Below are 23,795 nucleotides of genomic sequence, written 5' to 3' on the forward strand. Positions count from 1 at the left end.
TACCAAATTCTTATAGAATTCGGGTTGAACATGGAATAAAACCTCGGTGTATTTTAGAACAGTAATTGTCGGAGGATCTTCGTCTTTACTTCCACTTCACCTACCATCCTTTGATTGTTTCAAAATTTGCCGAGGTACAAAATATTTTCAACCATGATGGAATTAGATAAAGTAATATATAAAAAACCATCTTTATTTTTTTCCTTATCTTGGTAAAACCAAATTACGATGTAAAATCTAATGAATAAACATTGAGCGCAGGTTAAAAATAGTATAAATTTAATCATTTTTTGAATCATCTGAACTTGAGTCATCGACCCGAGCATGGGCTGAACCATTCACCGTGGTTCCTTTTGATTCCTTGCCTTTAATATCTTCATCATCTTCACTGTATTCACTCTCATAATCTTCATCATAGTCATCCTCTCCTTTCTCTTCTTCCTCTTCAACCCCATCCTCTAAAGATGGCACCTCATCCGCAGCAGCAATACCCCTTGTCCCTGCACGGCTTCTTTTCAAAATCTTCAACCGGATATTACACTTGGCATCACAACCAATCCATGAGTCACACAAACAGTATGATGTAAGATTGTAATTTCCCTCGGGAGGGGCTTGGAACTTGCCCATCACGAGCCTAGAACCGGATTTCACTCTGTCAATTGCTTCTTTCACAGCTGTGCTTATTTCTCTCGTGTTAGCGCCAGACCCCTCCTTTAACTCCTGTATTGCTTTTGATGCAGCTATTATTGCTGTTGCCTCGTCCATAAAATTAACCTTCTGTGACATCCACACATCATTCATGGAATCTGCAAGAAGTAACCAGAAACTCTCTTCTTTCTCATATGGGAAGTGGGGAGCATGTGGAAGGGCGCCAATCAAGCCATTTCCACGGTGGAGAGTAATCCATGCTTGCATTGTTACAATATCACCCTCTTGTATCCCTTCTTCACCTTCTGTCTCGCATGTTAAGTCGATTGAAATGGAAGGCATCATATCGAGAACCATTTCTACATCTTGATATTCCTCAGCAGAAAAGTCAGCAGTCTGAGCCAACAGCTCTGCACGTTCTTGTTGTTTCATGTCACGGAAATCTTGGAATGTTCGTACTTTCTGTCAGAAGAGCAAATGACTGTAAATCGTTAAAAAATTAAAGGTCAAAGGAAAGCAAAGCATAACAAAAAATCAACACATCAAGGCCAATGTGATAGGTAACGAAAATTATCAAATTTTCTTCAAATCCACAGAATAATGAAAGTTAATCAGTAAGCATTGTGCAAGTATACAGCAGTGTCCACATGCAAAGTAACTGAATTATATTTATATACAACTAAATAGAATGAGAATTGGATCATTCTACCGACAACAATACACAAGACTTGTTCCTATTTGTCAAATAAAATACTAAAAATAGATGAATGTTATCAATTGCTGGATGATGTGATCTCTATCAATAGCTGAACATCAGCTTAGAAACAGGAGACACATTTATCCTGTACAGGCAAAGAGATAATAGTATATATAGATATAGATGTGTATCTATGTATGCATTGGATGGATGGAGGGAGAGACCTTTCTGGCTATCTTTTTGACGACACTCTCACTGAAGTGCGGTAGCTGGAGAAACGGACCATATCCTTCGCTTGATGCCCCAGAGGATTTTCTGGCACTGAGGGGTACAGCCTGGATCAGGAACGGCAAGCAAATTCAATTAATCGGGCACATCAGTGAAATTCATCTTTCTAAAAATATTCAGTACAAGATACTGGTTGAATATGAGTGGACCAGCTATTAGATCAGATGACTCGCAGCTTAATTTGAAATTGAAATGTTTCATATTGGGACTTTGAAGAACACCTGAATTATGCTCTGGGACAGTTCAACCACTCCAATTGCAGGTCGAAGCCATCCATGGCCCTGTTGTGTGCGTGGTATAATTGCCATCTGCACAAATTGTAAACTTCATACCATTTAGTCATCTAGAAAATGTAAGTTGATGGAAAAACTTTGGTAAAATGAAATCAGAGGTGAGAATGAAATAACGTTGAGGACCACAGTGCAGAGAGTTGCAAGTTTAGTTAAAAATTGGGAAATTGACTAGATAGCCTTTTAAAGAAATGTCACTCTACTTGAATGATCATTCACATTACTTAATGTGGGTAAAAATAAAATAGAACTTACTAACAATAATACATAAAGTCGCGACTTCATTTGGAAGTGAAACTAGATCTCAGATCTAACCGACTAACAATACCTTCATTAGCTCTTCCAGAAGACGAGGTGCAAGGGAAAGCATTTTTTTAACATCATGATGCAAAGATGGAGATAATGCTGCTGTTTCACGAGTCAAATGAGCTTGCATCAATAGTTCAGACTGCAAGCAAAAAACTAATAAATTAAGAAGAAAAACTCTGGCAAAGCTCTCAAACTTGTCAACAGTTAGCACATCACCTTAACTAAAGCAGGGTGTTGCTTCCAAAATTTAGCTTGTTCCTGACGTATATTTCTAAGATCCAGATTCAATTCACTCCGGACTAACAAAAATAATTTCTGGAGGGATTCATCATCGGTTCGACGAACTGGTATTTCCATGTATTCAGCAGCATGTATGAAAGCATCAATGACCTTGCTGTTAGATAAAAGAATACAATGAGCAAAAGGTAGAGAAACTATATTTTATGGAAAAAACACTGCTTATACATTGTCTAGTACAAATTAAGCTAGGAAAAGTTCTCATACATTGTTCAGTACAAAAATCTAGGCAACAAGGTACTATTATAGTAACAATAATTATAATTATAAAAGGACAAAAAGAACAGGAATTTAAGACCGCATATCCCAAATAAATTATAAGAACTATACCTAAAGCAAGTGTGCACGTGACATTCTACAAATCCAAGCAATATAATTAAGTACCACAATAAAACAAGCTTATGTCCAAAATACAAATAGAGATCCAAAATGTCACTGTTCCAAACTTTTGTATAGGTTCTAATCTGAACTTGCACAAGGTTTCAAGATTCTGTACAATACCAAGTCTAATATAAAGTTATATGTACCTCGGAGCTAATGAAGGCTTCATGAGATGGAAATACGCATACATCGTGTGATGCATAACATAATTCCCAGTGTACTTTGATGACCTGGACAGATATATAACAGTAACTGTCAAGGGAAGAACAATACAAACTCCCACAATGCCAAGCAATAAAATTCCACCAGATGGTCCATCAATGTTCAGGAGAAACTGAGGAAGAGCGATCCCCATTTGAAGCCCCTACATGGAAGAGAATTAAAATACTTATATGTACACTTTCTCAAATAGAATATCACCTTTCAGAAAAGTAAGGAAGCAAGCAGACACTCTCTGCACCACTGTTAAGGACATGTCTACCTGCCGGCCATCAGGATGACCATATTTCTCAAAGTTCTCCCGCGATACTGGATCTGTTAGAGCCTGATAAGCCTTTGAGATAAAGTCTATGAAATATTTGTGAGCCTCTACATAAAAAAAATTACAAATCAATAAGTGCCACGAAAACTTGTGGACTTCAATGGAAAAACTGTAACTCCAATGATCCGTCAACCTGGGTCTGGATTTTTATCAGGGTGGTATAAAATGGATAGTCTCCTATATGCTTTTTTTATTTCTGCATCTGAAGCTCCAGATTCCAATCCAAGTATACTGAATGGCTCAAAAATTTGGATCTGAGAAAAAAAACATAACCATTCAGATAAATTAAACAATTAAAATTATTGGATAAACTGAAATGTTAGTTGTTTAGTGTTTGGAAATAGCTAACACTCTCATCAGGACACATATCATAGCACTTCACTATATATTCTGCCTCCACCAGGCGACAATGACATAAAATATTTCCCAAGTGATAGATCCATCGAACAAAAGAGAGATCATGTCAACAATACAATTGGAATAAACAATACTCATAGATCACACGAGAAATATGAACATAAGAAAACCATAAACATATAACATTCAGAGCATATGGTATACTAGCTAACAGCCAAATGTCGAAGAAACAGAAGCAGCAAAGTACCTCGGTGTTGATCTGATTGATGTAGAATATCAAGATTGCCATCAGGACCCATAGCAACACTATAGTCAAGTTACTATAAGTTGAGAAGTTAGAAATCTGAAAATTCAACCAAAAACAGAATATACATTACAACTACAGATGCAAAATAAAAGAGCAAAGCCACATCAAGTTATGATTCTCACATAATGTTCAGAAATAACTCACCCGTTTAAATAAGGATTTCCGATACTTTCCAGAGTGGAAGCAAACTGAACAGCGGCAAGTAATATCTTTGGCCTTCTTTGTGAATGTGTGATATAAGTTAAATACGGTGTAGGGAACAAGGGGCAGTGCTATCATCGTCAATACAAAAATGGGAAACAGCCCGCTGTTCTCCTCCTTTGCAGCCATAAGAAACTTCTAGCTTCTCTTATCCGGATTATAAGTATAGGGGGATGAAGGAGAATCCCCAGTTAATATTCGTATTTAACTGCAACAAGACAAAAGATTAGAACAATAACCACCAGAAGAAGCCACCTATACACACGATCGAATTTTTTTTCATCTTCACCTCTCTTTCCTCGTATCCATCATTTCCATGACGCAGCAGGCTCAAAATTCATTAACTCGTAAAGACTTTACGAAAAATCACCAAAATTTAAAGTTAGAACCTCTATTTCCAATTTAGATTAGATGTGCTACATAAAAGTTAAAACTAACAATAAATTGAACAAATGACAATCATAAATTAGACACTTGGTAAGATAAATCTAAGTGAAACCTTGCCAAAATTCGCTATCCTCCTACGGAGAATTCGCAAGCCCAGCTCCGTGATTAGAAGGAGAATCGCGGGTAAGCTTAATTCCACAATCTGCACAATAATGTGCCCTAGATTTTGCTTAGCTTCGAAGACGATGAATTTAAGTTCAACGGCAAGAAAATATCGTCATCGGCGGTGCAAGGAACTTTAATAACAAAAAAGTGGTCCATTATTGAAAACGAAGCCCATGAAATGGGCCTTGTACTGTTTGGAAACGGGCACGTGGGGTTTTTTTAATTAAATTAAATATTAATATTAATTAAAATTGGTTGAATTATGGATTTATATTAAAGACAAAAACTTATGTTAGACAGTCTCACAGATCGTATTTTGTGATACGAATTTCTTATTTGGGTCATCCATGAAAAAGTATTACTTTTTATGTTAAGAGTATTACTTTTTATTGTAAATATCGGAAGGTCATTGCCCGTCTCACAGATAAAGATTCGTGAGACCGTCTCACAAGAGACCTACTCTATATTAAATTATTAATCAAGTGAGTACATAAAATAATTATTATATTATGGAAAAAATACATTGTTATTAGCAAGTTTTAAATTTGGAAATTTATTTTGTTACCACAATTGGAATTTATACAATTAGAGATTATAAAAGGAAGGTGAGAATTTCTGTTACCATAATTGGAAATTACACAACGGTACAATTAGAGATTATAAAAGGAAGGTGAAGAATCGGAGGCCACAAATATATAAAGCTGTTAGCATAATCTTTATGGAGTAATGAGTAATCTGTAGCCGATGACAAAGTCTCGAGAATTTCAAAATTTTTCCTTTTTTTCCCGATGCAGGGGATTACAGTAGACCCCACTGAACCCGACACGACTCCCATATTAAGACGTAACTTCTTCTCCTTGGAGTTATATACTGATGACGATTTTCACGGATTTCTTGGCACCTAAAACTCTGCGCTGATTGCTTTCTTGACAGTGGGTATTTTCGTATTTTCTTGATTGTTATTTTTTTTTGTTGAAAAGGGGAAATTAAGGTGAATTGTTGGGGGGAAATGGTGTTCGCCATGAATGGAGTGTGGTTGCCTACTGTGCTATCAGTGCCGAAGGTCGGGAGTAATGGATCGAGGCTGTATGCTCTTCGGAGAAATGCCCATGTCAATTTTGTCTTTAAAAGCTACTCTCATTCATGTAAATTCACGTCTTTTTTTCTTATTTGATTTTCTTCTGGTGTTTACGTCTGAGTATGGGTATTTTTTAGTGAATGTGCCGTATGGCGAGGAATCTGTAGAAAAGCGAAGGTGGTGGTGTTTTGGACGTGATTCTTGATCATTTCTTGATTTGGGTGACGGAGATTTTTATTTTTTTTACGAATTGTGTGTTATTGGCGAAAATTGTCGGTTGTGTAGATTGCACCTCTATTGTATAAATCTTTGACAAAATACGTTTTTTTTCCCAACTTAGTGCGACTGCATTATCGCCGCAGAGATCCAATATATTTCCACACAGGTTTATTTGGGTAAACTAGATCACATGTTTTAAAATTCCCTCCCTCCATTGAAGATTACAGTCTAGTTGATACAAACATCTACTATGATTGGTTGCAGGGAAAATTTTTGTTGGAAAGTCTTCAGATTCCTTATTCCAATCCTCTACAGCTACTGCATCAGATAAGGTCCTCGTTCCAGGCACTGAGAATGAAGAAACCTTATTCTCGACAGAGGAATCAGAGGTTGCTGAGATACCTTCAGATGATTCCCAGGCATGTCAGCTCGTCCTTCTGCAAACCACAACCTCTTCCTCTCCATCCAGCTAACAAATTCCAAAAAGAGAGACATAGCGTAAAAGTTTAAAGTTTATGAAAAATAAATAAAACACAACTTAGAGGCAAAGTAGAAAGAGTTGCTGGAAGTCCTCTTTTATAGTTAAAAATTGGCCACTTTAATGGCAGAATATTGTAGCTTTACTGATGTACACAGGAATTTTACATTTAGATCACAAAAGCTTCTTCTTGTTCATGGGGGGATATAATGATCGATTGATTAAATACTTCTAAGTAATGATGAGTAACTATTGTTATCTGAAAATGTAAGTTCTCTCCAAATTCTCGCTGCTGCATCTTCTAGAAGAACTTGTAATCTTTTTATCTGCTTGGATGATATTATGGGCTTATGCTATGCGTATCCCTGCACCTGGATTTAGAATCTTTCTTAAACATCAATGACAAATTTTTGTCTATTAATCAGTAATGTGCACTCTTGCCAGTTTTGTTTCCTTTCCTGTCATCATATTTAAATCTCGTCCTTTTGTACTCAACGTCTATGCTTTAATTCTTTATTGTTAAAGTTTCTCATATCGCTGTCGGTTTACCTCTTTAGTCCTTGATCTTTACTATGTGTGAGAAGTCTAATACATCAAGCATTTGTTTTATTCAGTACCCTTGATTGCCCTTTCCTTGTGCTCTTCTTCATAGATGTCAGGTGATGTAGAAACTTCAGAAATGGGACATGGTACCAAATTTGATGCTCGAGACACTGATATTATTGAGCAAAGTGGTAGTGAAGCTATTGCTGGGGAAGTTTCTGCATCTGATGTGGAAACGACCTCAAGTGCATCATATGAATCAATAAGTGGTGGAGATGTAGAAAGTTCAGAACTTGATGGATTAAATGTTGATGCTTCAGGCCATGCTTTTGATCAAAGCCGTGGTGAAGCCATCATAGGGAATGCTTCTTCGTCTGTGGTGCTTCTTGATGGAAATGCTCAGGTAGAAGTGGAAAAACTCTCGACTATATTATATGAAACGATTAGTGATGAATCCAGAAGGGTCAGAAATCGCGTTGTTCCTCCACCTGGAATTGGTCAGAGTATTTATGAGATAGATTCAACATTGAGCAATTACCGTGGACATCTTGACTATCGGTGAGATTGTATTCTAGATCTTCGAAGTTCGATGTTGATGTGTAAAATCTTGTAATTCGATGCCTAAATGTCGATGTTCTATCGGTCTGGCAAGAAATAGGTTTCTTCTTCTTGCTCTGCCAAAAAACAGTGTTGCCAAAGAGTAGATCTCGGAACTGCTTTTGATAGTTTATGTACTTATATTGCATAATATATCTTTACAGATATGAGCAGTATAAAAGAAAAAGGGAAGAAATTGACAAGTATGAGGGTGGGTTGGAACAGTTTTCACGTGGTCATGAGAAATTTGGTTTTACTCGCAGGTATATCAACCCTTTGAACATTGTAGATGTACTTTGCTTAAAGAATCCTCATATGAGAAATTTTCTAATCGTGATTGAGTTATTTCGATGTTAATTTCCTCTCTATATGTTTTGTATGGCCAGTGAGACTGGTGTCACTTACAGGGAGTGGGCACCTGGAGCTAAGGTTAGTTCTTTTATATATCTATGTGTGGGCTGATCTTATTTCTGTCACCCACCTACGAATGAACATATGATAAAAAGCTTTTTTTGCATAAGCCACCGATACTTTTAAATGGATTCTCTAAGTTGTTCAGTCATCTTCTTTTGTGGTTAATCAAAATTAATGACTCTAAGGTGACATTAGTGTCATTTGACCAAAGAAATTCAATTTGTTAACCTAGATTTTCATTGATAAGCATCACAATCAAATAATTTTTTAATGAATAACTGGGAAGTGATTCCTGTCATAAGTAGATTGTTTAGTTTTATTATATCAAATCTCTCCTCTTATTACTTTTAAAATACACCAGTTTGATGGATTATGCTTATGTGCTTCATGAACATGTGTGACACAAGTGTGCAGAAAATATTGCAACTATAAAGACTACGTTAGCTGTTTATGACCTGAATGCTATAGAACATCAATATAAAAAAATAAAAACATGAACCGTTTAATTTTCATCGCCATAAGATGGCAATCACATTTCAGAGATGAGGAATACTTGAAGCATCACTGTGTCAAATGAAAATTGAGATGATTTCTTCTGAGCCTAGTATTCTTTGGACTCTTCTTTCTGCGTGCAGTCTGCTACACTAATTGGAGACTTCAACAACTGGAATCCAGAAGCTGGTGTTATGTCTTGTGTGAGTATTGTTTTCCTTGACAAATATCATTTTATTATCTTTGTTATCATATTTTCGTCAGCTTCTTTAAATGCTGGAGGTGATTTCAAAACTGTGTTAAAATATTCAAAGAGGATTAAAAAATTCCGTTTTTATCCCATTCCCAACAATATCATTCCCTTTCACGACTACGCGTGCAATATATTTTCTCCCTTTTCCCGGCCCTTCTACTGTAAACCTTTAAAATCAAGAGTTTTGAACTACTTGGGCTGTCTTGTCTTTCGTGACAGATGCCTTCCTTCAGTGTTTTGTATCTCTAGAATTATGTTGTAGTCCAAGAACAGCTTACCAAATTTCTTATTACTACTTTCCTTTTTACTAGAACGAATTTGGTGTCTGGGAGATCTTTTTGCCTAATGGTGCAGATGGTTCTCCGGCTATTCCTCATGGTTCCCGAGTGAAGGTAATGACGCTTGATATGCTAAAGTAGTGATCTGTGAAAATCACATAAAGTAGGCCTATTTTCTTGTTTGTGTATATGAACCGTCCATGGTGAGATGATATAAAAAGTACTGCTATTAGAAAAATTTAAGCTCATTATGGCATCGCGTTCTGAATAAAACTCTGAAAAGAGCCAAAGGATGTCATTTTACTTTTATAGCGTCTTGGTTCTTTATGCTTAACGCTATTTAGACTGGATGTTTTAGACTAATGAGCCCTTTTTTACTGTTTAATCTGTATCAGAAATTTTTTACTGCTTGTTTATATTATGTATGACCGTACGAGCTTCTTCAGTTAATCTATGAGCTACAGAGTAAAAATATTACAGTGGTGTTCCACAATTTATCGTAGCGTTGTGGATGTAATCTTGTAAGCGTCTGCGATTCGTTTGATTCTCTCTTATCTTCAGTTTAATTGTTCCGTATGTTGTTTCATTGCAAGTATTTCCTTCAATCACAAATTCAGTTCCTTTTCCAAGTAGTTGTTTTAGATGTATCTCAAAATTGCATCATACTCTTTGTGAATCTGTACTTTATTGGCTGTGCTGTTTAAGATGTATCTCAAAATCACGCCATATTCCTTTTGATGAATCTATACTTTATTGGGCATGCACCCCTCTTTTTGAAGAGGTGATTTAAGATTTTCATCTTGCTCCATGTCTTAGGTAAACACATTAAGGCCAAGAAATAAAGCTAATTCTTTTCTCATCCCAAATTATTATTGTTGGTAACTAAGGAACACACTTCTGACAAAAAGAGCATGCGTATTCTAACTGTGTAATGGAGACGTTCGTGGTTGCTGACGTGTTCAGTCATCATCATTAAAGTTGTTGGTATGCTTACAAGTCACTTGAGTTTCTCTGTGATGTATGTGTGTGAAATCCAGATTCGTATGGAAACTCCATCTGGCATTAAAGACTCTATTCCAGCTTGGATCAAGTTCTCAATTCAGGCTCCTAGAGAAATTCCGTATAATGGAATATATTACGATCCTCCTGAAGAGGTATTTTAGTTTCCTCGAATGTTCTTTTTTCATCTACCTCACTGATGTTAGGATGAAATCATGAATAATAGTGGATGATCATGCAATTGGGTAGAGAATTGTGGGATTGATTCTCTGTACCCAAGAGCTTTGACAAATACGGTGCTAGATATGAATATGAAATACATTTCATGTTATATATTGGAAGCTTCCTATTCTTCCTTTCTGCAATGGGCTCATGCTATATAGCAGTATTAGCTGATCATCACTTGTGAAATTTAAATTTTGTGGGTTACAGAATAACTATTCCCTCTTGTTTAAAAAAATAAACTATTCCTCTTGTAAAGTCATTTTTTTCTTGGTCCTATCAAGTCCAGTAGTGCTTTACCTAGCTATTAATGATTTTCTACTCTCCTCAGGCTAATGATCTTCATCTTGATGACTTTGCAGGAAAAGTTTATTTTCACTCATCCTCGACCAAAGAAGCCCAAATCCCTCAGAATATATGAGTCTCATATTGGGATGAGTAGTAAGGTGTGCATCTCCTCTCCCTAAAGACAGTTAAATTTTGTTATTATTATTTTTCTTTTGATAACGTTAGATTTTGTTATTTTAATTATGATTAAATTCATTGTCCCAAGGATAAGGCTCTTAGAACATGATGAATGCACATATTTTATCGGAAATTTTTGGATGAAGTTGATGGTAAAAAGTGTTTTGTTTATATAGGAATTAAATATAACACATTAAGAATACTGTGTGTGGGCAGTGTTAGGTAGCTTCTTTAAAGGTGAGGGGCATTGAATAAGAAAAAAAAATTGTGTAGAATGCATCCACAAATCATTTCATGACGTCATATCATTGTCTGACTCTGATGTGGAACCTACCTAGGAGTTTAAACTAATTTAAGGTGATGATATTATATAATGTTGAACTCATCTGATAACGTACTTCAGTTTCCTCTATGATGTGATAATCATGATTTAATGTTTTACACAAATTTTGTCATGATTTTTCCATAAATTGGACACCTTAACAGAACAGAGCTCGTATATTTATTCAACATGTACATATCCTGATACGGTAATGCATATTTCCAAAATTTTGTGCATGTTATCAAACACATTATGTCTAAAGCAAGAAAACACATGTTCAGGCCATTTTATGTCCATGGGCTGGTCAAATCAAAATACACATGATATCGATATTAATAGTCATCATAGATATATTGTAAGTGCTATAACTTCCAAAGTTCAATGTCTTAAATTCAAACTCGACTCCACATCTCCCGTTCTACCGCCGAGGACCTTCCTCCTCTGACTTGTTATCTGGAAATTAATCAATACAGCTACAGCTATCTTGGACCGTGTAGGTTCTATCAATATCGCACGAACCTTAATATTCGAATTTCCTTTGTGTAAATTTAATTCGAAAAATGCTGAAGAAACACCTCACTCGTGCTTCTATATCACCTAGCACATGGCCCCAAAATTTCAGATTTCTATGACAAACAGACGCGACATTCATGCAAACTCCTGGACGGATGAGACAGACAAGAAGCTGTATGGGGAGCTTTGTAAGCCATAGCTAGACTTCATAATTCATGGTCGGATGGATGGAACGGTGAAGCAGGCGTCTCATCAGTTGTGCCTAACATCTTTTCAATGTTTTTTTTTATTTTCGGTTCATTTCTACCCTCTCTCACATCATAAAAACACATTCCAAACATTTCTAAATACATCCGTAATAATAACTGAAAATATTCTCAGATTTACTCTTATCAATTTTTTTTATGGGATTACAGAATGAAGAGTTATTGTGGGCTATACTGTTCCTACCATTGTGTGATCGATACCTGTCAGCAAGGGAAATCAACAAATATTATTAACTCAAACATAATGTGTTTGTGTTGATGAAGTGACTCTCCGTTTAGTTAACCGTATTCAAGGAGCTAAGATTCTTTCTTTTTGCTGTTGGCCAATTGTTAGCCTTCTGTCTTAATGGAATGACCAATCAATGAGTGGATATACGTGCAGCAAAAGATACCATTGATTCTAAATTAGCAATGGGAAAAAATCTGCATTACCCTGCCTAAGAAAAGCTACAAGTAGTGTAAAGGTTCACATTCAATTTCTAAACCAATATAATTTTTAGGCAGGACATCTAAAAATTTTGGAATGTTGATTTATGGATCTCTTCATTTCACATTGTCCACAAAAATAACTGCTGAAACAATCTAAAGCTCTCAATGATGGGCAGACCTTTTCTCAGCAATTCTACTTTATTTCTGTGTTGTTGGTCAAACTTTTAGCAGTTGACTAATCATTGACTTCAGCTATGTCTGATTATACTCTTGACCTTTAATGCAGGAGCCTGTAATCAACACCTATGCCAACTTTAGAGATGAAGTGCTTCCTCGAATCAAAAGGCTTGGTTATAATGCTGTTCAGATAATGGCAATTCAAGAGCACTCATATTATGCCAGCTTTGGGTAATCCATTTCACCTTTGTTATTATGCTCTAAAGCTAATGCATTAAAACAAAACGGTTTTGTACCTGAAAAGTTTTGTACCTTTCTAGTTCATTTCCTTTTTTTCCTCTCTTTTATGCTTTTGAAAAAATGATGTTTTAATCCATTTGCATCAGTTACCACGTCACAAATTTCTTTGCACCAAGCAGCCGTTTTGGCACTCCGGAGGATCTCAAATCATTAATAGATAAAGCTCATGAGTTAGGTCTCGTAGTTCTCATGGACATTGTTCACAGGTACTGTTCAATTTTTTGTACAAAATTTACTTATGTGGCCTCTGTTGGTATGCATTCAAAACTTGTAGTGTTTCGTTTGTCTGAGAGTTCTGTTTAACGTGGAACTCTATGGTTATAAATTTCAGCAATCCAGATATCTCTTACTTTTGTGTGCATGCTTATGTGTATCTGAATTATGCTACTTTTTTAGGTTACCTGCAATAGTCATATTATAATTATTTCTTACTATCTTTTTTTCTCCTTTTCATCATTCTCTGATTTTTTCTTCCTTTTGATCTGAAGTCTTCTAGTTAAACAAAATATGGTGATTGAGAAGAATTATGTAGCTTAAGGGCATAACCACTATGGATATGGCTATCTTGTGACTTATAAATCAATTAAGAAGTGACAATTTTTTTTTGTCAGTCCAGTTGGTACTGAAGAATGATCACTGCTAATTTTATATGAGATTGCATTCTGATATCAGATATATGGAATAATTTGATTGTTATTTTTGGATCTTGAATAGCTTATTTATGAACACGGCATTGCACTGCGTACTACTACCGGAAGATACCAAGGTATCAAGTACTTATTCATTTGAGATAATGGCCAAATATTGTAAGTAAGAACAGATTTAAAATGGTGTACATCTGGACAGGGAGCATGTAACCTATTGCCTGAGTTTATTAATTGGTAAAAAAAAACATGTAAGCAAGATAGCAGATGATATGCAGCCTAAGCTTCATTTTAATATTTTATGTAAAACTGCCTTGAGATCTAGCATAATCTCATTGTCTCCCATATGTCAACAAGGTTATTGTTCTCTATTGTAGCTGAAAAATGATATCTCTTAGTTTTATTACATCTGACTGGTTTGAAATAGATATGAGTTTGTCCTTGAATAATTTAACATTTAAAAGAGAGTGACCGAGTAATTTGGAAATGGGTTGATTTATCTAGATCGAGCAGTGTGCAGGTCATCTGGGATTATGAATGAAGCTGTGTGATGGTTGATGGACGATTGTTTGTGTTAATAGTTTTTATGCTAGTTTTACAACTATTGTAACTTTTTAATTACTATAAAAATGCAAGCTCTATTATTTCCCCCCTGGTATGGCTATCGACATTGCTATTTACCTAACCTTAGTGTAAATTTGTAATGTAGATAGAAATCACACTTTGATATCAATTAAATAACGGGTTACCTTCAAATATCCTATGATGCAGCCATGCATCAAATAACACTTTGGATGGACTAAACATGTTTGATGGTACTGAAACCTGTTATTTCCACTCTGGAGCAAGGGGTTATCATTGGATGTGGGACTCTCGACTTTTTAATTATGGAAACTGGGAAGTAAGTAGTTTCTTGACATTCAGAATATAGATTTTATTTTTCCATTTTGAGTTTGTCCTTTTTGTTGTATCAACTATTCCTATTCTTTTGCTGGTAGGTGCTTAGGTTTCTTCTTTCCAATGCAAGATGGTGGTTGGATGAGTACAAGTTCGATGGTTTCAGATTCGATGGTGTAACCTCAATGATGTACACTCACCATGGCTTGCAGGTACTATCTTGGCTAGGGCAACCACAGGTTTATGCTAATTGTTTGATCAATGTAGTAGGTGATAGTCTACACACTTGTCAAATGCACAAAAAATGTGTCGCATTTGTGCCTTTGATCAGGCATGATACTCCTCTTCACAGTGGTGATAAATTGGCTGCACCTTAGGTTTCTTTTTGAAATGTGAGAGCCTCTAGAAAGGAGTGCCTCCTATGATGGTGGCATACAATTTTTTTAGAGGGAAAATTGTGGTTGTGATAGTGAATCTCCTGTCACTCATCTTCTCAAGATCCATTTCAGGTTCTAGTGGTCTATGCTGCAATACCAATTTTATTTCTTCTCCCATCTCGTCCTTTTCCTTCTCTATTGTTTTTCTTTCCTATTTTCTTCCGTTCTTCCCTTCAATGTTGCTTTTCCTTGCTAGCCAGACTCACATGTGGATTCCACTAGGGTACATGGGATTGTCTTTCACCTCTGGTTTATCTTCTTGTGTTTGAGTTCCAAATTCTTTACAAGATGCTTTGTTACTCTATTTTAGCTTTGTTTTATTATTAAGTTTTGATTTGACAATGGAGTTGGCTCTTTAGTGCTAAATTTACTGGAAATCAAACTTATATTTTTTCTATATTTAATTTAAATTAAATTTGCCTGTTTTATACAATCATCGATAAGTATAATCCGTATCAAATGTACAGGAACATGCACATTTATTTGAATCCTTTAAAAATGTTGGTGCCTCGCCTTCTGCCTTAGTTCCCAGATACCCGTGCACCTCGAGCCTTTATTATATATGATGGATGATAAGTACGTGGAGCAGTTTTTTTGCTTCCCAAATGCATCATTCATTTCAATCCTTCTAGGTTTAAATTCTTGTTACTGATTGGGCTTGAGACAACCAAGTACACAGCAATTGTGATTCCACTCATTTCATGATTGATTGTGCAACCCTTAGCTGATTTGGATCTGGTCCAATTTGTCCTGATTAGAATTTTATCCTTTCACGGGATGTATCAGATATCCTTCTCTTACAATTATATTTACTTGCTGATAGGTTACATTCACCGGGAACTACAATGAATACTTTGGCTTTTCAACTGATGTTGATGCAATGGTTTATTTGATGCTGGTTAATGATCTCATTCATGCACTATTCCCTGAAGCTATAACCATTGGTGAAGATGTAAGTACGCCTGCACCAACTAAAAATTGTTCACTGTGCATGAAAATTGCAAGTGGATCATAGATCTTGAGACATATGGAAAAAGTAAAGTGCTAAAAGAGAAGGGAAGGCACTAGATTTATAGTAGTTTTGCTTCAATAAGCCTATGTTCCCTGCCCTAGCTCTCAGCTCGATTGGGAGATGACACCCACTACTTTTGAGATTTGCACGAACCATTGCTTTAGTGCTTAGAGATCTTCCGTTTTAATATAGGAAAAATGGAAGTATAATTTGCCAAACCATCTTTAAAGAAATTTTATGGCTTTCAGGTCAGTGGCATGCCAACTTTCTGTATTCCTGTTCAAGATGGAGGTGTTGGATTTGACTATCGTCTTCATATGGCAGTTGCTGATAAATGGATTGAGATTCTCAAGTATGTGTCCGTTAATCTCCAGTTATTTACTATCTAAAGTATAGATTGGCTGAAGTTTTTGAGAAATAATGTTTGTTTTTTAAAAGACTAGATGTCTATGGCATACTCTTTTGTATCTTTTTATTCGATCTGATCAAGAGAGAGTTGAGTTAGTGGATGGTGTGTGAGTGATTCTCAACTTTGCTTAGGATAATGTTTTAGCAATAAGTTGAGAAAAATGTCAATTTTATTGTAAGTTACTATAAAATGTTCTGCAGAAGCGTAGGAAACTAGAAGCTAAACCATGCCAATTTGAGTTTTCTTCTAAATTTGGCTCTGAGCGTATTTCAACTTCATCTTTGTGCGATGTGTAACTTTATATGTTTAGGTGAATGCATCAGTGCATCTTATGTCCTTGTTAAATAGCAGTTGATCTGGAAACTTATTATGTGTTAGTCATCATGTTGGTAATTTATTAAGTTACATCTTGTGATGCGATGAAGGAAACGGGACGAGGATTGGCAAATGGGTGATATAGTGTACAGTCTCACTAATCGAAGATGGAAAGAAAAGTGTATTGTCTATGCAGAAAGTCATGACCAAGCTCTGGTTGGTGATAAAACTATAGCCTTCTGGCTGATGGATAAGGTAATGGGTTCCCCTAACTTGTTCTCCTGCCGCCAAAGAGGCGGGCTTAATGTGTAAAAAGTGAACAATAGTCAATTCAAACTAGTTACAAAATCTAGACAACTTTTTATGCAATTTACAGGTCTTTAATTAGTAGTATTGATGTAACATGTTAGTAAGACTTTTCTTTGGCCTAGGGATGACCTCAAACCTACAAGGCAGCCTCATGGCCTTCACACTCAATAATTCTTTATTAGTAACAATGCTACAGAAAAAGTGATAGGCCATCCCTTTTGTATTTGCGTAAACTCCATCTTTTTCACTTGTGTGAGAGCAGCTCTGATTAGATTATGCTACTTCCTTTGTCAATTTTCATCATTTTACTTTTCAATAAACCATTGAAATATTTTGAGTAGAAGACTATCATAAGGAAATAATGCGAAAACTGTATAAACAGTAAATATCACACAAGGTCTATGATTATCACGATACACTGAAGACAAATGGAAGGAAACATTTTCATTTCTCAAATTTATGATTTAAATGAGAATATAGTTAATACTATGCAAGTCATTGGAATATTCACTTTAAGCTTATTATTATTTTTTCCATCTAAATCTCAGGATATGTATGACTTCATGGCTTTAGATAGACCATCCACTCCTTTGATCGATCGTGGACTGGCATTACACAAGATGATCAGATTAATCACGATGGGATTGGGTGGAGAAGGATATCTGAATTTCATGGGGAATGAATTTGGACATCCTGGTATATTTATGTGATTTCTTGTAGAGAGATGCCATTTCAAGTTTTAGCTGTTCAACATAATCACACCTGTAAACAACAATCAAGAATGCCATCATGCCATTCTTTTCTCCTTTTATCAGAGTGGATAGATTTTCCAAGAGGAGAACAAAACCTTCCTGATGGCCGAATAATTTCTGGAAATAATTATAGTTACGACAAGTGTCGTCGTAGATTCGATCTGGTAAGTTTTTTCTTCGGCTTATGATTTTACTTGGGGAGGGATATCCTGATGCACCGGCCCTCCTTTTGTATGTTCCTTTATGATTAGACGAGTGCTACACTGGTTTCAATGAAAATTATTAAAGCAGAATTTGTAGACCTTTAGAAATAGAATTCAGAGCTGAAATATACTGTATTAATGGAGTTTTCCCAGAGAAATTCTCTGTTAATTTTCCCTTGCTAGTGCTAGTGCACCAACAAAGAAAATATTTCTGTATATCTAATTAATGTCCTCTCTTTCCTCTAATATTCCTTCTGCCCCCTTGCCCCACGTGATCTCCTATTGAACCTTGGGCCTTCTAGTGTTCACAAATTTTATATTGGGCCTGGAATTATCATCAAGGTCCCTAACAACAGGTGCTTGAAGGAATGACATTCTGCTGGATACAAACTAATGTAAAACTAACTAATGTAAAAAGGTGGTTGAGCTGAATCATGAATACTAATCATTCTGGAATGACATCTTGCTGAATACTAACTAATGTAAAGTTATTTGTTCTATCATTTAATAGTTGATAAATAATGCTAGAGTAGTATTTTGGACAGATGGAAATTCTTCTTTACCAATTTAGCTGTCCATCACTGGGTCGGTTAGATAAATTTGGAAACATTTTGTTACTTGATTTTAAGTGAACTACTAATTCAATAAAATAACAAAGAATTGTTAAAACCTAAGCTGTATTATTTTTTACTTTTGCCACATTCTTCCTGCAGCAAAAATTTGCTGGGTGGACACACGAATATTTACTCTGATGACTCTGGAAATAATATTGAGTGATTTTTTAAATCGTGTAATTATATCTCATCTGCAAAATGCGTGTCTAGGGTGATGCTGATTACTTGAGATATCATGGACTACAAGAATTTGACCAGGCAATGCAGAATGTTGAAGAAAAATATGGAGTATGTATTTTATTCACTTATCTTCTGTCATATTATGATCTGACTGAAACTAATACTTAATATATTGCATGAAAAATTTTGGTGTGAGAGAGGGCATTTTATGATTTGGGATATTGCAGTACTAAATTATATGCCAATAATTTTCCTATACATGTCTTAGCAATCCTCAAGTACATGAGTGCTGTTAGTCTCTGTCGCCCAATATTCATTGTTTTTGATCTCCTAGTTGAAGCCTGAATTTTACATGCATGTACCATGTAATTGAACTGAACTATTGAGTCATTGGCATATTTGGACAATTGAAAAGAACTCGTGGTTCATCTTGAGCATTGAGAACTCTGCATTTGTGTAGATCAATAAATTATTCCAATATAGTCGCAGTGAAAATAAAATTGTTATATGATTCTGCAGTTCATGACTTCAGAGCATCAGTATATTTCACGAAAGGATGAAGGAGATAAAATAATTGTGTTTGAAAGGGGGGACTTGGTCTTTGTTTTTAACTTCCATTGGAACAGCAGTTATTCTGACTATCGGGTTGGCTGCTTAAAGGAAGGGAAATATAAGGTACAATAGTGTGATTTTTTTTCCTTTGATACTGAGGAAAAATTGCCTGGATAAAGTAGTAATGTTGTTTGCAATTAATCTATAGCATATGCCTCCACAAAAGCAAGGCAAGTAAAACCAACTTTTAAATGAGTAACAAATCTGTGCTATTCAGCCTATACAAAATGGTATGGTCTTTTTTCTACCGAACTCAAATTTGGGAAGGTCTATTTGGCTTCTCAAATTGGTCTTTGTCAAGATACTGGAGTCTTCTTGGAACCCATCATTTTGACTAGTTCAATTCTTCATTTATACAAGAAATGTCAAAGAATTGACCCGTGAAAGAGTTGTGTGTATTTTGCTATAATCTCTTAATATTTGTACAAACATTTGATTGGTGGTTGATGTTCTGGTTTTTGAATGTTGTCTTTATACATCTTTCTGTACCTTTTTGCTTGAAATCGGTACATCTATTTTATAAAACCAATAAGGCTATTTTGCAGGTAGTTTTGGATACCGACGATCCACTTTTTGGAGGCTACAGCAGAATCAGTCACGAGGCCGAGCATTTTACCACTGTAAGTTCATAAATTAAAGATATATCATCAAGGTATCAGTATTTTTAAGTGTATCTTCTTCAGTGGCTTCATCTCAGTAGTTGGAGTTGGCTACATGGTTTCTCGCCGTCCATTGTGCTCTGATACCACTCGAATCAAGCTTAATAAATTTAAACCCCACGTTCCACAATAAAAGAAATAAATTTAATTGTTTGCTGATATAACAGGAACGATTGCATGACGGACGACCACATTCGTTTTTGGTCTATGCACCTTGTAGAACTGCAGTGGTTTATGCCTTAGTTGATAGTGGGATGGAAACAAGTGTCGGATGTACTACTTCAGATGTATGATCAAGTAAATAAATCTCTATGAACCAAAGGTCTGAAAGTTTGATGATTTCAGTCATATCTGAGCCGTCTCGATGCAGCCTCGTCATGGTTCATCACCTTTTTCTAGAGTTCCTTAACCCATAAAAAGGGGCAAGTAGACGACAATGTCAATGAATGAATAAGATGCAATGGACATAGGGACGGGTGGTAAGATGTGGTAGTCGATGTCATTTTATTGTTTTTATGTTTGTTAGCATAGGACGCCAGACGGGTAGATTCTTGTTATTTCTATTTACAATTAATGATGCTTTCGCTGAAAAGTTGACCAGTAATCTGTATCTGTACAGAACTCAATCTATGCGAATCAATTATGCATATTGTGCTGCAGTGTGCAAAATGGACTTGAGACTTTAAATCCCATGAGTAAGCACTTCTTTTCCTTGTGAAATTTTGTTCTTTTTTCCCATCTAGAAATGAATTTTCCGAGTTCGATTGTTTTGGTTTGTGGATAGTAAAGAAGTTTTGTTCTTTTTATTATTATTTTAAAAAAAGTTACCTAAAGTTCACTTGTGAAATTCAGTAGCAACATTTTTTACCCTATGAAAGTTTGGTCACATATCATCTTTTATTTTAAATATATGTATTTTCTGGATTCTGAAAAGGGTTTTTTTTTTACATTTTTAATTAGTTTTTACATTTATTTTCTCTAAAATGCTAATTTTGTTGTTTAATAATGCTTTTTCTTAGATGATTCTTTAAAATTTTAGTCTAACATCATCGCATTTCGCTAAAAAAAATTACTAAATTCAAAATTATATTCGATTTTAAAATTTAATACATTTGCAGTATCGCCAGCTAAAGATCTGCTAGCAATTAGCATGTTATAATATACATGGGCAACGTGGTTAATGTCATATTTAGGTTTGACAAAATCACTCAAAATCACACGAGTCATCCTAATCATTTTCTTGTCTCGAAAATATTTCTATTGGTCATTTTCTCGACCAAAATTGTCGGGATTTTTTTCGTCCCGATCAATGTCCGTATAGGGAGATGGCATATAATTTTCGATGAGATTTTCGCCCGGACATGATTATAATAATAATTTTTATTTTTAAAAAAAAATATTATAACATTACTAAAACATTGGTTGAGGGATTATAATTTTAAATAGAATATTATTAGCCTGAAGTCTATTTAGAAATTGGCTAATGTTTTCAAAAGAGCTAGCATTTAGATGACAGTTTTTGGACTTAAATTAAATATTTAACTAATTTACCCAAATATAAAAATTCACTTGGAATATTTTATAATTATAATTCAAATAAAATTACATTTGATGAGCATTGATTGATGTCAAATAGTTTTTATTCATAAAATATTATTTATTTATGTTTTTATATTTAATCATAAAATATTATCTAGACATTTTTAGACTAGGAGAATAATGTTGTGTGGTGATTTAACGAGACAATGATTTAATTTAGTATGCTAATTTTTTATTTTTTTTTGGACTTGTTTGGATTAACATGAAGCTGATTTAGTTTATTTATAATGTATCGGGAAGATGATTTAATTTTTTATTGTTATGTACATTATTTATGTTCATCGAAACTTAAAAATTGAGTTTAAAAAAATCTTTATCAATAAATTTTCTCCCTATACCTCGAATATTCAGGAACCCGAAAATATTAACGTAGTCCGCATATACTTGGTCAATTTCTGGACCGTGTTTCCCTTTCTGTCTTTCAACTTTATATCCACTTTTCCATTACATTATGGAGGATAAACAATAATGACTTATGAATTTAAATTAAATTAAATTAAATCTCAAATATTTTCCACTTTAACACGTCTCGTGTCTGTCGGCAGTCTTGTCCACACAAACGTCTATATTTTTACAAATATCTATAAACTATAATGTTATTTTCTTTTATAAACGTGTTTATTTTTATCAATTACAAATACAAATACATTTTATATAATATTTATTTGAAGATATTTTAGGTATTTGACATAAGTTGATATAGTCTTAATATTATTTATTTATATGTGTTATATCCATCCTTGTATAATTATCACATAAATATAATGACATATATTCAATCTAGATATTTATTTAATTTTTTAAATTATATATTTTTGTGGATTTGATAGATTTTTATCGACTTTCCTAAAATCTCATTAATTTGTAAACTGAATTACACGGACTTGGATAGATTTTTTCCCATGGTTTTTATAAATATTTGTAAACTTTTTTATTGTGTCTTATTATTTTACATTGGTATTTTATTACGGATTATATGACCTAGCATTTTCCTATATGTAATATAATAATTTTATTAAAAAAACTTTTATAATTATTTTTAAAATTTATAAAAAAAAGTAGAAATCATAAAAAAAATAAAATAAAGATAAGTTTTTAAACAACAAATAAAACAAAATATTTTATCAATTATAGCATAAAATTTCTCTTTAAAATATAACTTATAATTTTAATTATGATTTTATTTTATTTTTTTTAATCATATTTGTTATTAGAATGTTTAACTATTTAATATCTGAGGTGTGTTATAAGTTTTTGGAAAAAATTCATTATTATTGAATATTAGAGAAATTGATATATATTATAAAATAAAAAAATCACAAAATAAATGACAGAATGAAAAAATTCTGCGATATTGGTAATTCTTGAGAGAGTTTATATATGGGTTAGAAGTTTTAACACAAAAATTCTTGTGAAACATTCTCATATATCAATTTTATGAGATATATTTTTTATCCGATCATACTCATTAAAATTATTATTTTTTATGTCAAAAATTTTTTTTTTGGTGAATATGGATCGGAATAATCTATTCGAGGGGGAAATGAGAGATATTCAACAAGGGGTAGTACATGAATATTCACCTGTTGTCCATCGACTACGCCTTTCGGCCTGATCTTTAGGCCCTGACTCACCCTCCGTGGACGAACCTTGCGGAGGAACCCTTAGGTTTTCGGGGCATTGGTGAGAACCAGTGATACCGTCTCACAAAAAAATTATTCAAATTTTAAAAAATCCATCCAAATATTTGGGTTTGACCAAATTTTTTGTTGTTGAAATTTTATAATTGTGCTTTGACTTTAATGTTTACATGTTAATGAATTACATAGAGTTATTAAAATTTTATTGAGAATTTGAATACTTCTAAAACTTTTGTAAAGCTTTTTAAAATCAATGTTGAAAAGTTTTATTTTGAACACTGCTGGACTTTTATAGAGTATACAAAAAAATTGAATTGAGTATATCTGAAATTTTAAAATCTACAAAATTAGTTAAAAATCATCAAATTCCCCGTTGAGTGACAATAAAATAGTTATAAGAGGAGACACGTTCTTGCAAAACTTTTATATGTATTCTTGGTTTTATTATAATAAAATTTTACAATATTGATGCCAAGTATACACAACTCTCATGTTGAGAGTGAACTAGGGGTGAAAGTTAGTCAACTTTCTCGTGAACAACTTCTTCGAAACTCTACTCGAGCTTGGTTTGATAGAGGTCGATTAGCTTGAATAGTTTTT

General features: G+C 34.3%; 2 protein-coding genes across 9 annotated transcripts; one reads left to right on the top strand and one right to left on the bottom strand.

The window, feature by feature from the left end:
* Positions 1 to 142: 142 nt before the first annotated feature.
* Positions 143 to 5,032, bottom strand: LOC142540158 (dnaJ protein ERDJ2-like). Of its 3 annotated transcripts, XM_075646116.1 has the most exons (12): positions 4,816 to 5,032; positions 4,606 to 4,670; positions 4,260 to 4,524; positions 4,056 to 4,151; positions 3,585 to 3,705; positions 3,392 to 3,498; positions 3,057 to 3,274; positions 2,449 to 2,626; positions 2,252 to 2,371; positions 1,855 to 1,941; positions 1,570 to 1,680; positions 143 to 1,110 (listed from the first exon to the last, which is right to left on the bottom strand). In XM_075646116.1, the coding sequence occupies exons 3-12, from the start codon at positions 4,443 to 4,445 to the stop codon at positions 280 to 282; spliced, it is 2,055 nt and encodes a 684-aa protein (XP_075502231.1). In that variant the 5' UTR covers positions 4,446 to 4,524; positions 4,606 to 4,670; positions 4,816 to 5,032; the 3' UTR covers positions 143 to 279. The 3 variants fall into 3 exon arrangements, with proteins under 3 accessions (XP_075502231.1, XP_075502232.1, XP_075502230.1); XM_075646117.1 differs by lacking the exon at positions 4,606 to 4,670 and having other exon boundaries at positions 4,791 to 5,032; XM_075646115.1 differs by lacking the exon at positions 4,606 to 4,670 and having other exon boundaries at positions 4,816 to 5,031.
* Positions 5,033 to 5,538: 506 nt separating this feature from the next.
* LOC142540160 (1,4-alpha-glucan-branching enzyme 2-2, chloroplastic/amyloplastic-like) lies at positions 5,539 to 20,676 on the top strand. 6 transcript variants are annotated; one of them, XM_075646119.1, is made up of 24 exons: positions 5,539 to 5,711; positions 5,849 to 6,013; positions 6,287 to 6,331; positions 6,430 to 6,584; positions 7,296 to 7,744; positions 7,948 to 8,046; positions 8,170 to 8,212; positions 8,833 to 8,892; positions 9,254 to 9,334; positions 10,258 to 10,374; positions 10,804 to 10,887; positions 12,723 to 12,844; positions 13,000 to 13,119; positions 14,329 to 14,458; positions 14,556 to 14,666; positions 15,715 to 15,843; positions 16,152 to 16,255; positions 16,738 to 16,882; positions 17,485 to 17,632; positions 17,752 to 17,852; positions 18,716 to 18,793; positions 19,205 to 19,360; positions 19,843 to 19,917; positions 20,124 to 20,676. In XM_075646119.1, the coding sequence occupies exons 1-24, from the start codon at positions 5,657 to 5,659 to the stop codon at positions 20,247 to 20,249; spliced, it is 2,898 nt and encodes a 965-aa protein (XP_075502234.1). In that variant the 5' UTR covers positions 5,539 to 5,656; the 3' UTR covers positions 20,250 to 20,676. The 6 variants fall into 6 exon arrangements, with proteins under 6 accessions (XP_075502234.1, XP_075502235.1, XP_075502238.1 ...); XM_075646120.1 differs by lacking the exon at positions 6,287 to 6,331 and having other exon boundaries at positions 5,542 to 5,711; XM_075646124.1 differs by lacking the exons at positions 5,539 to 5,711; positions 5,849 to 6,013 and adding an exon at positions 5,785 to 5,800.
* Positions 20,677 to 23,795: the final 3,119 nt, after the last annotated feature.

This window comes from Primulina tabacum, chromosome 3 (genome assembly GCF_025594145.1).
Source record: "Primulina tabacum isolate GXHZ01 chromosome 3, ASM2559414v2, whole genome shotgun sequence".
Taxonomy (NCBI): domain Eukaryota; kingdom Viridiplantae; phylum Streptophyta; class Magnoliopsida; order Lamiales; family Gesneriaceae; genus Primulina; species Primulina tabacum.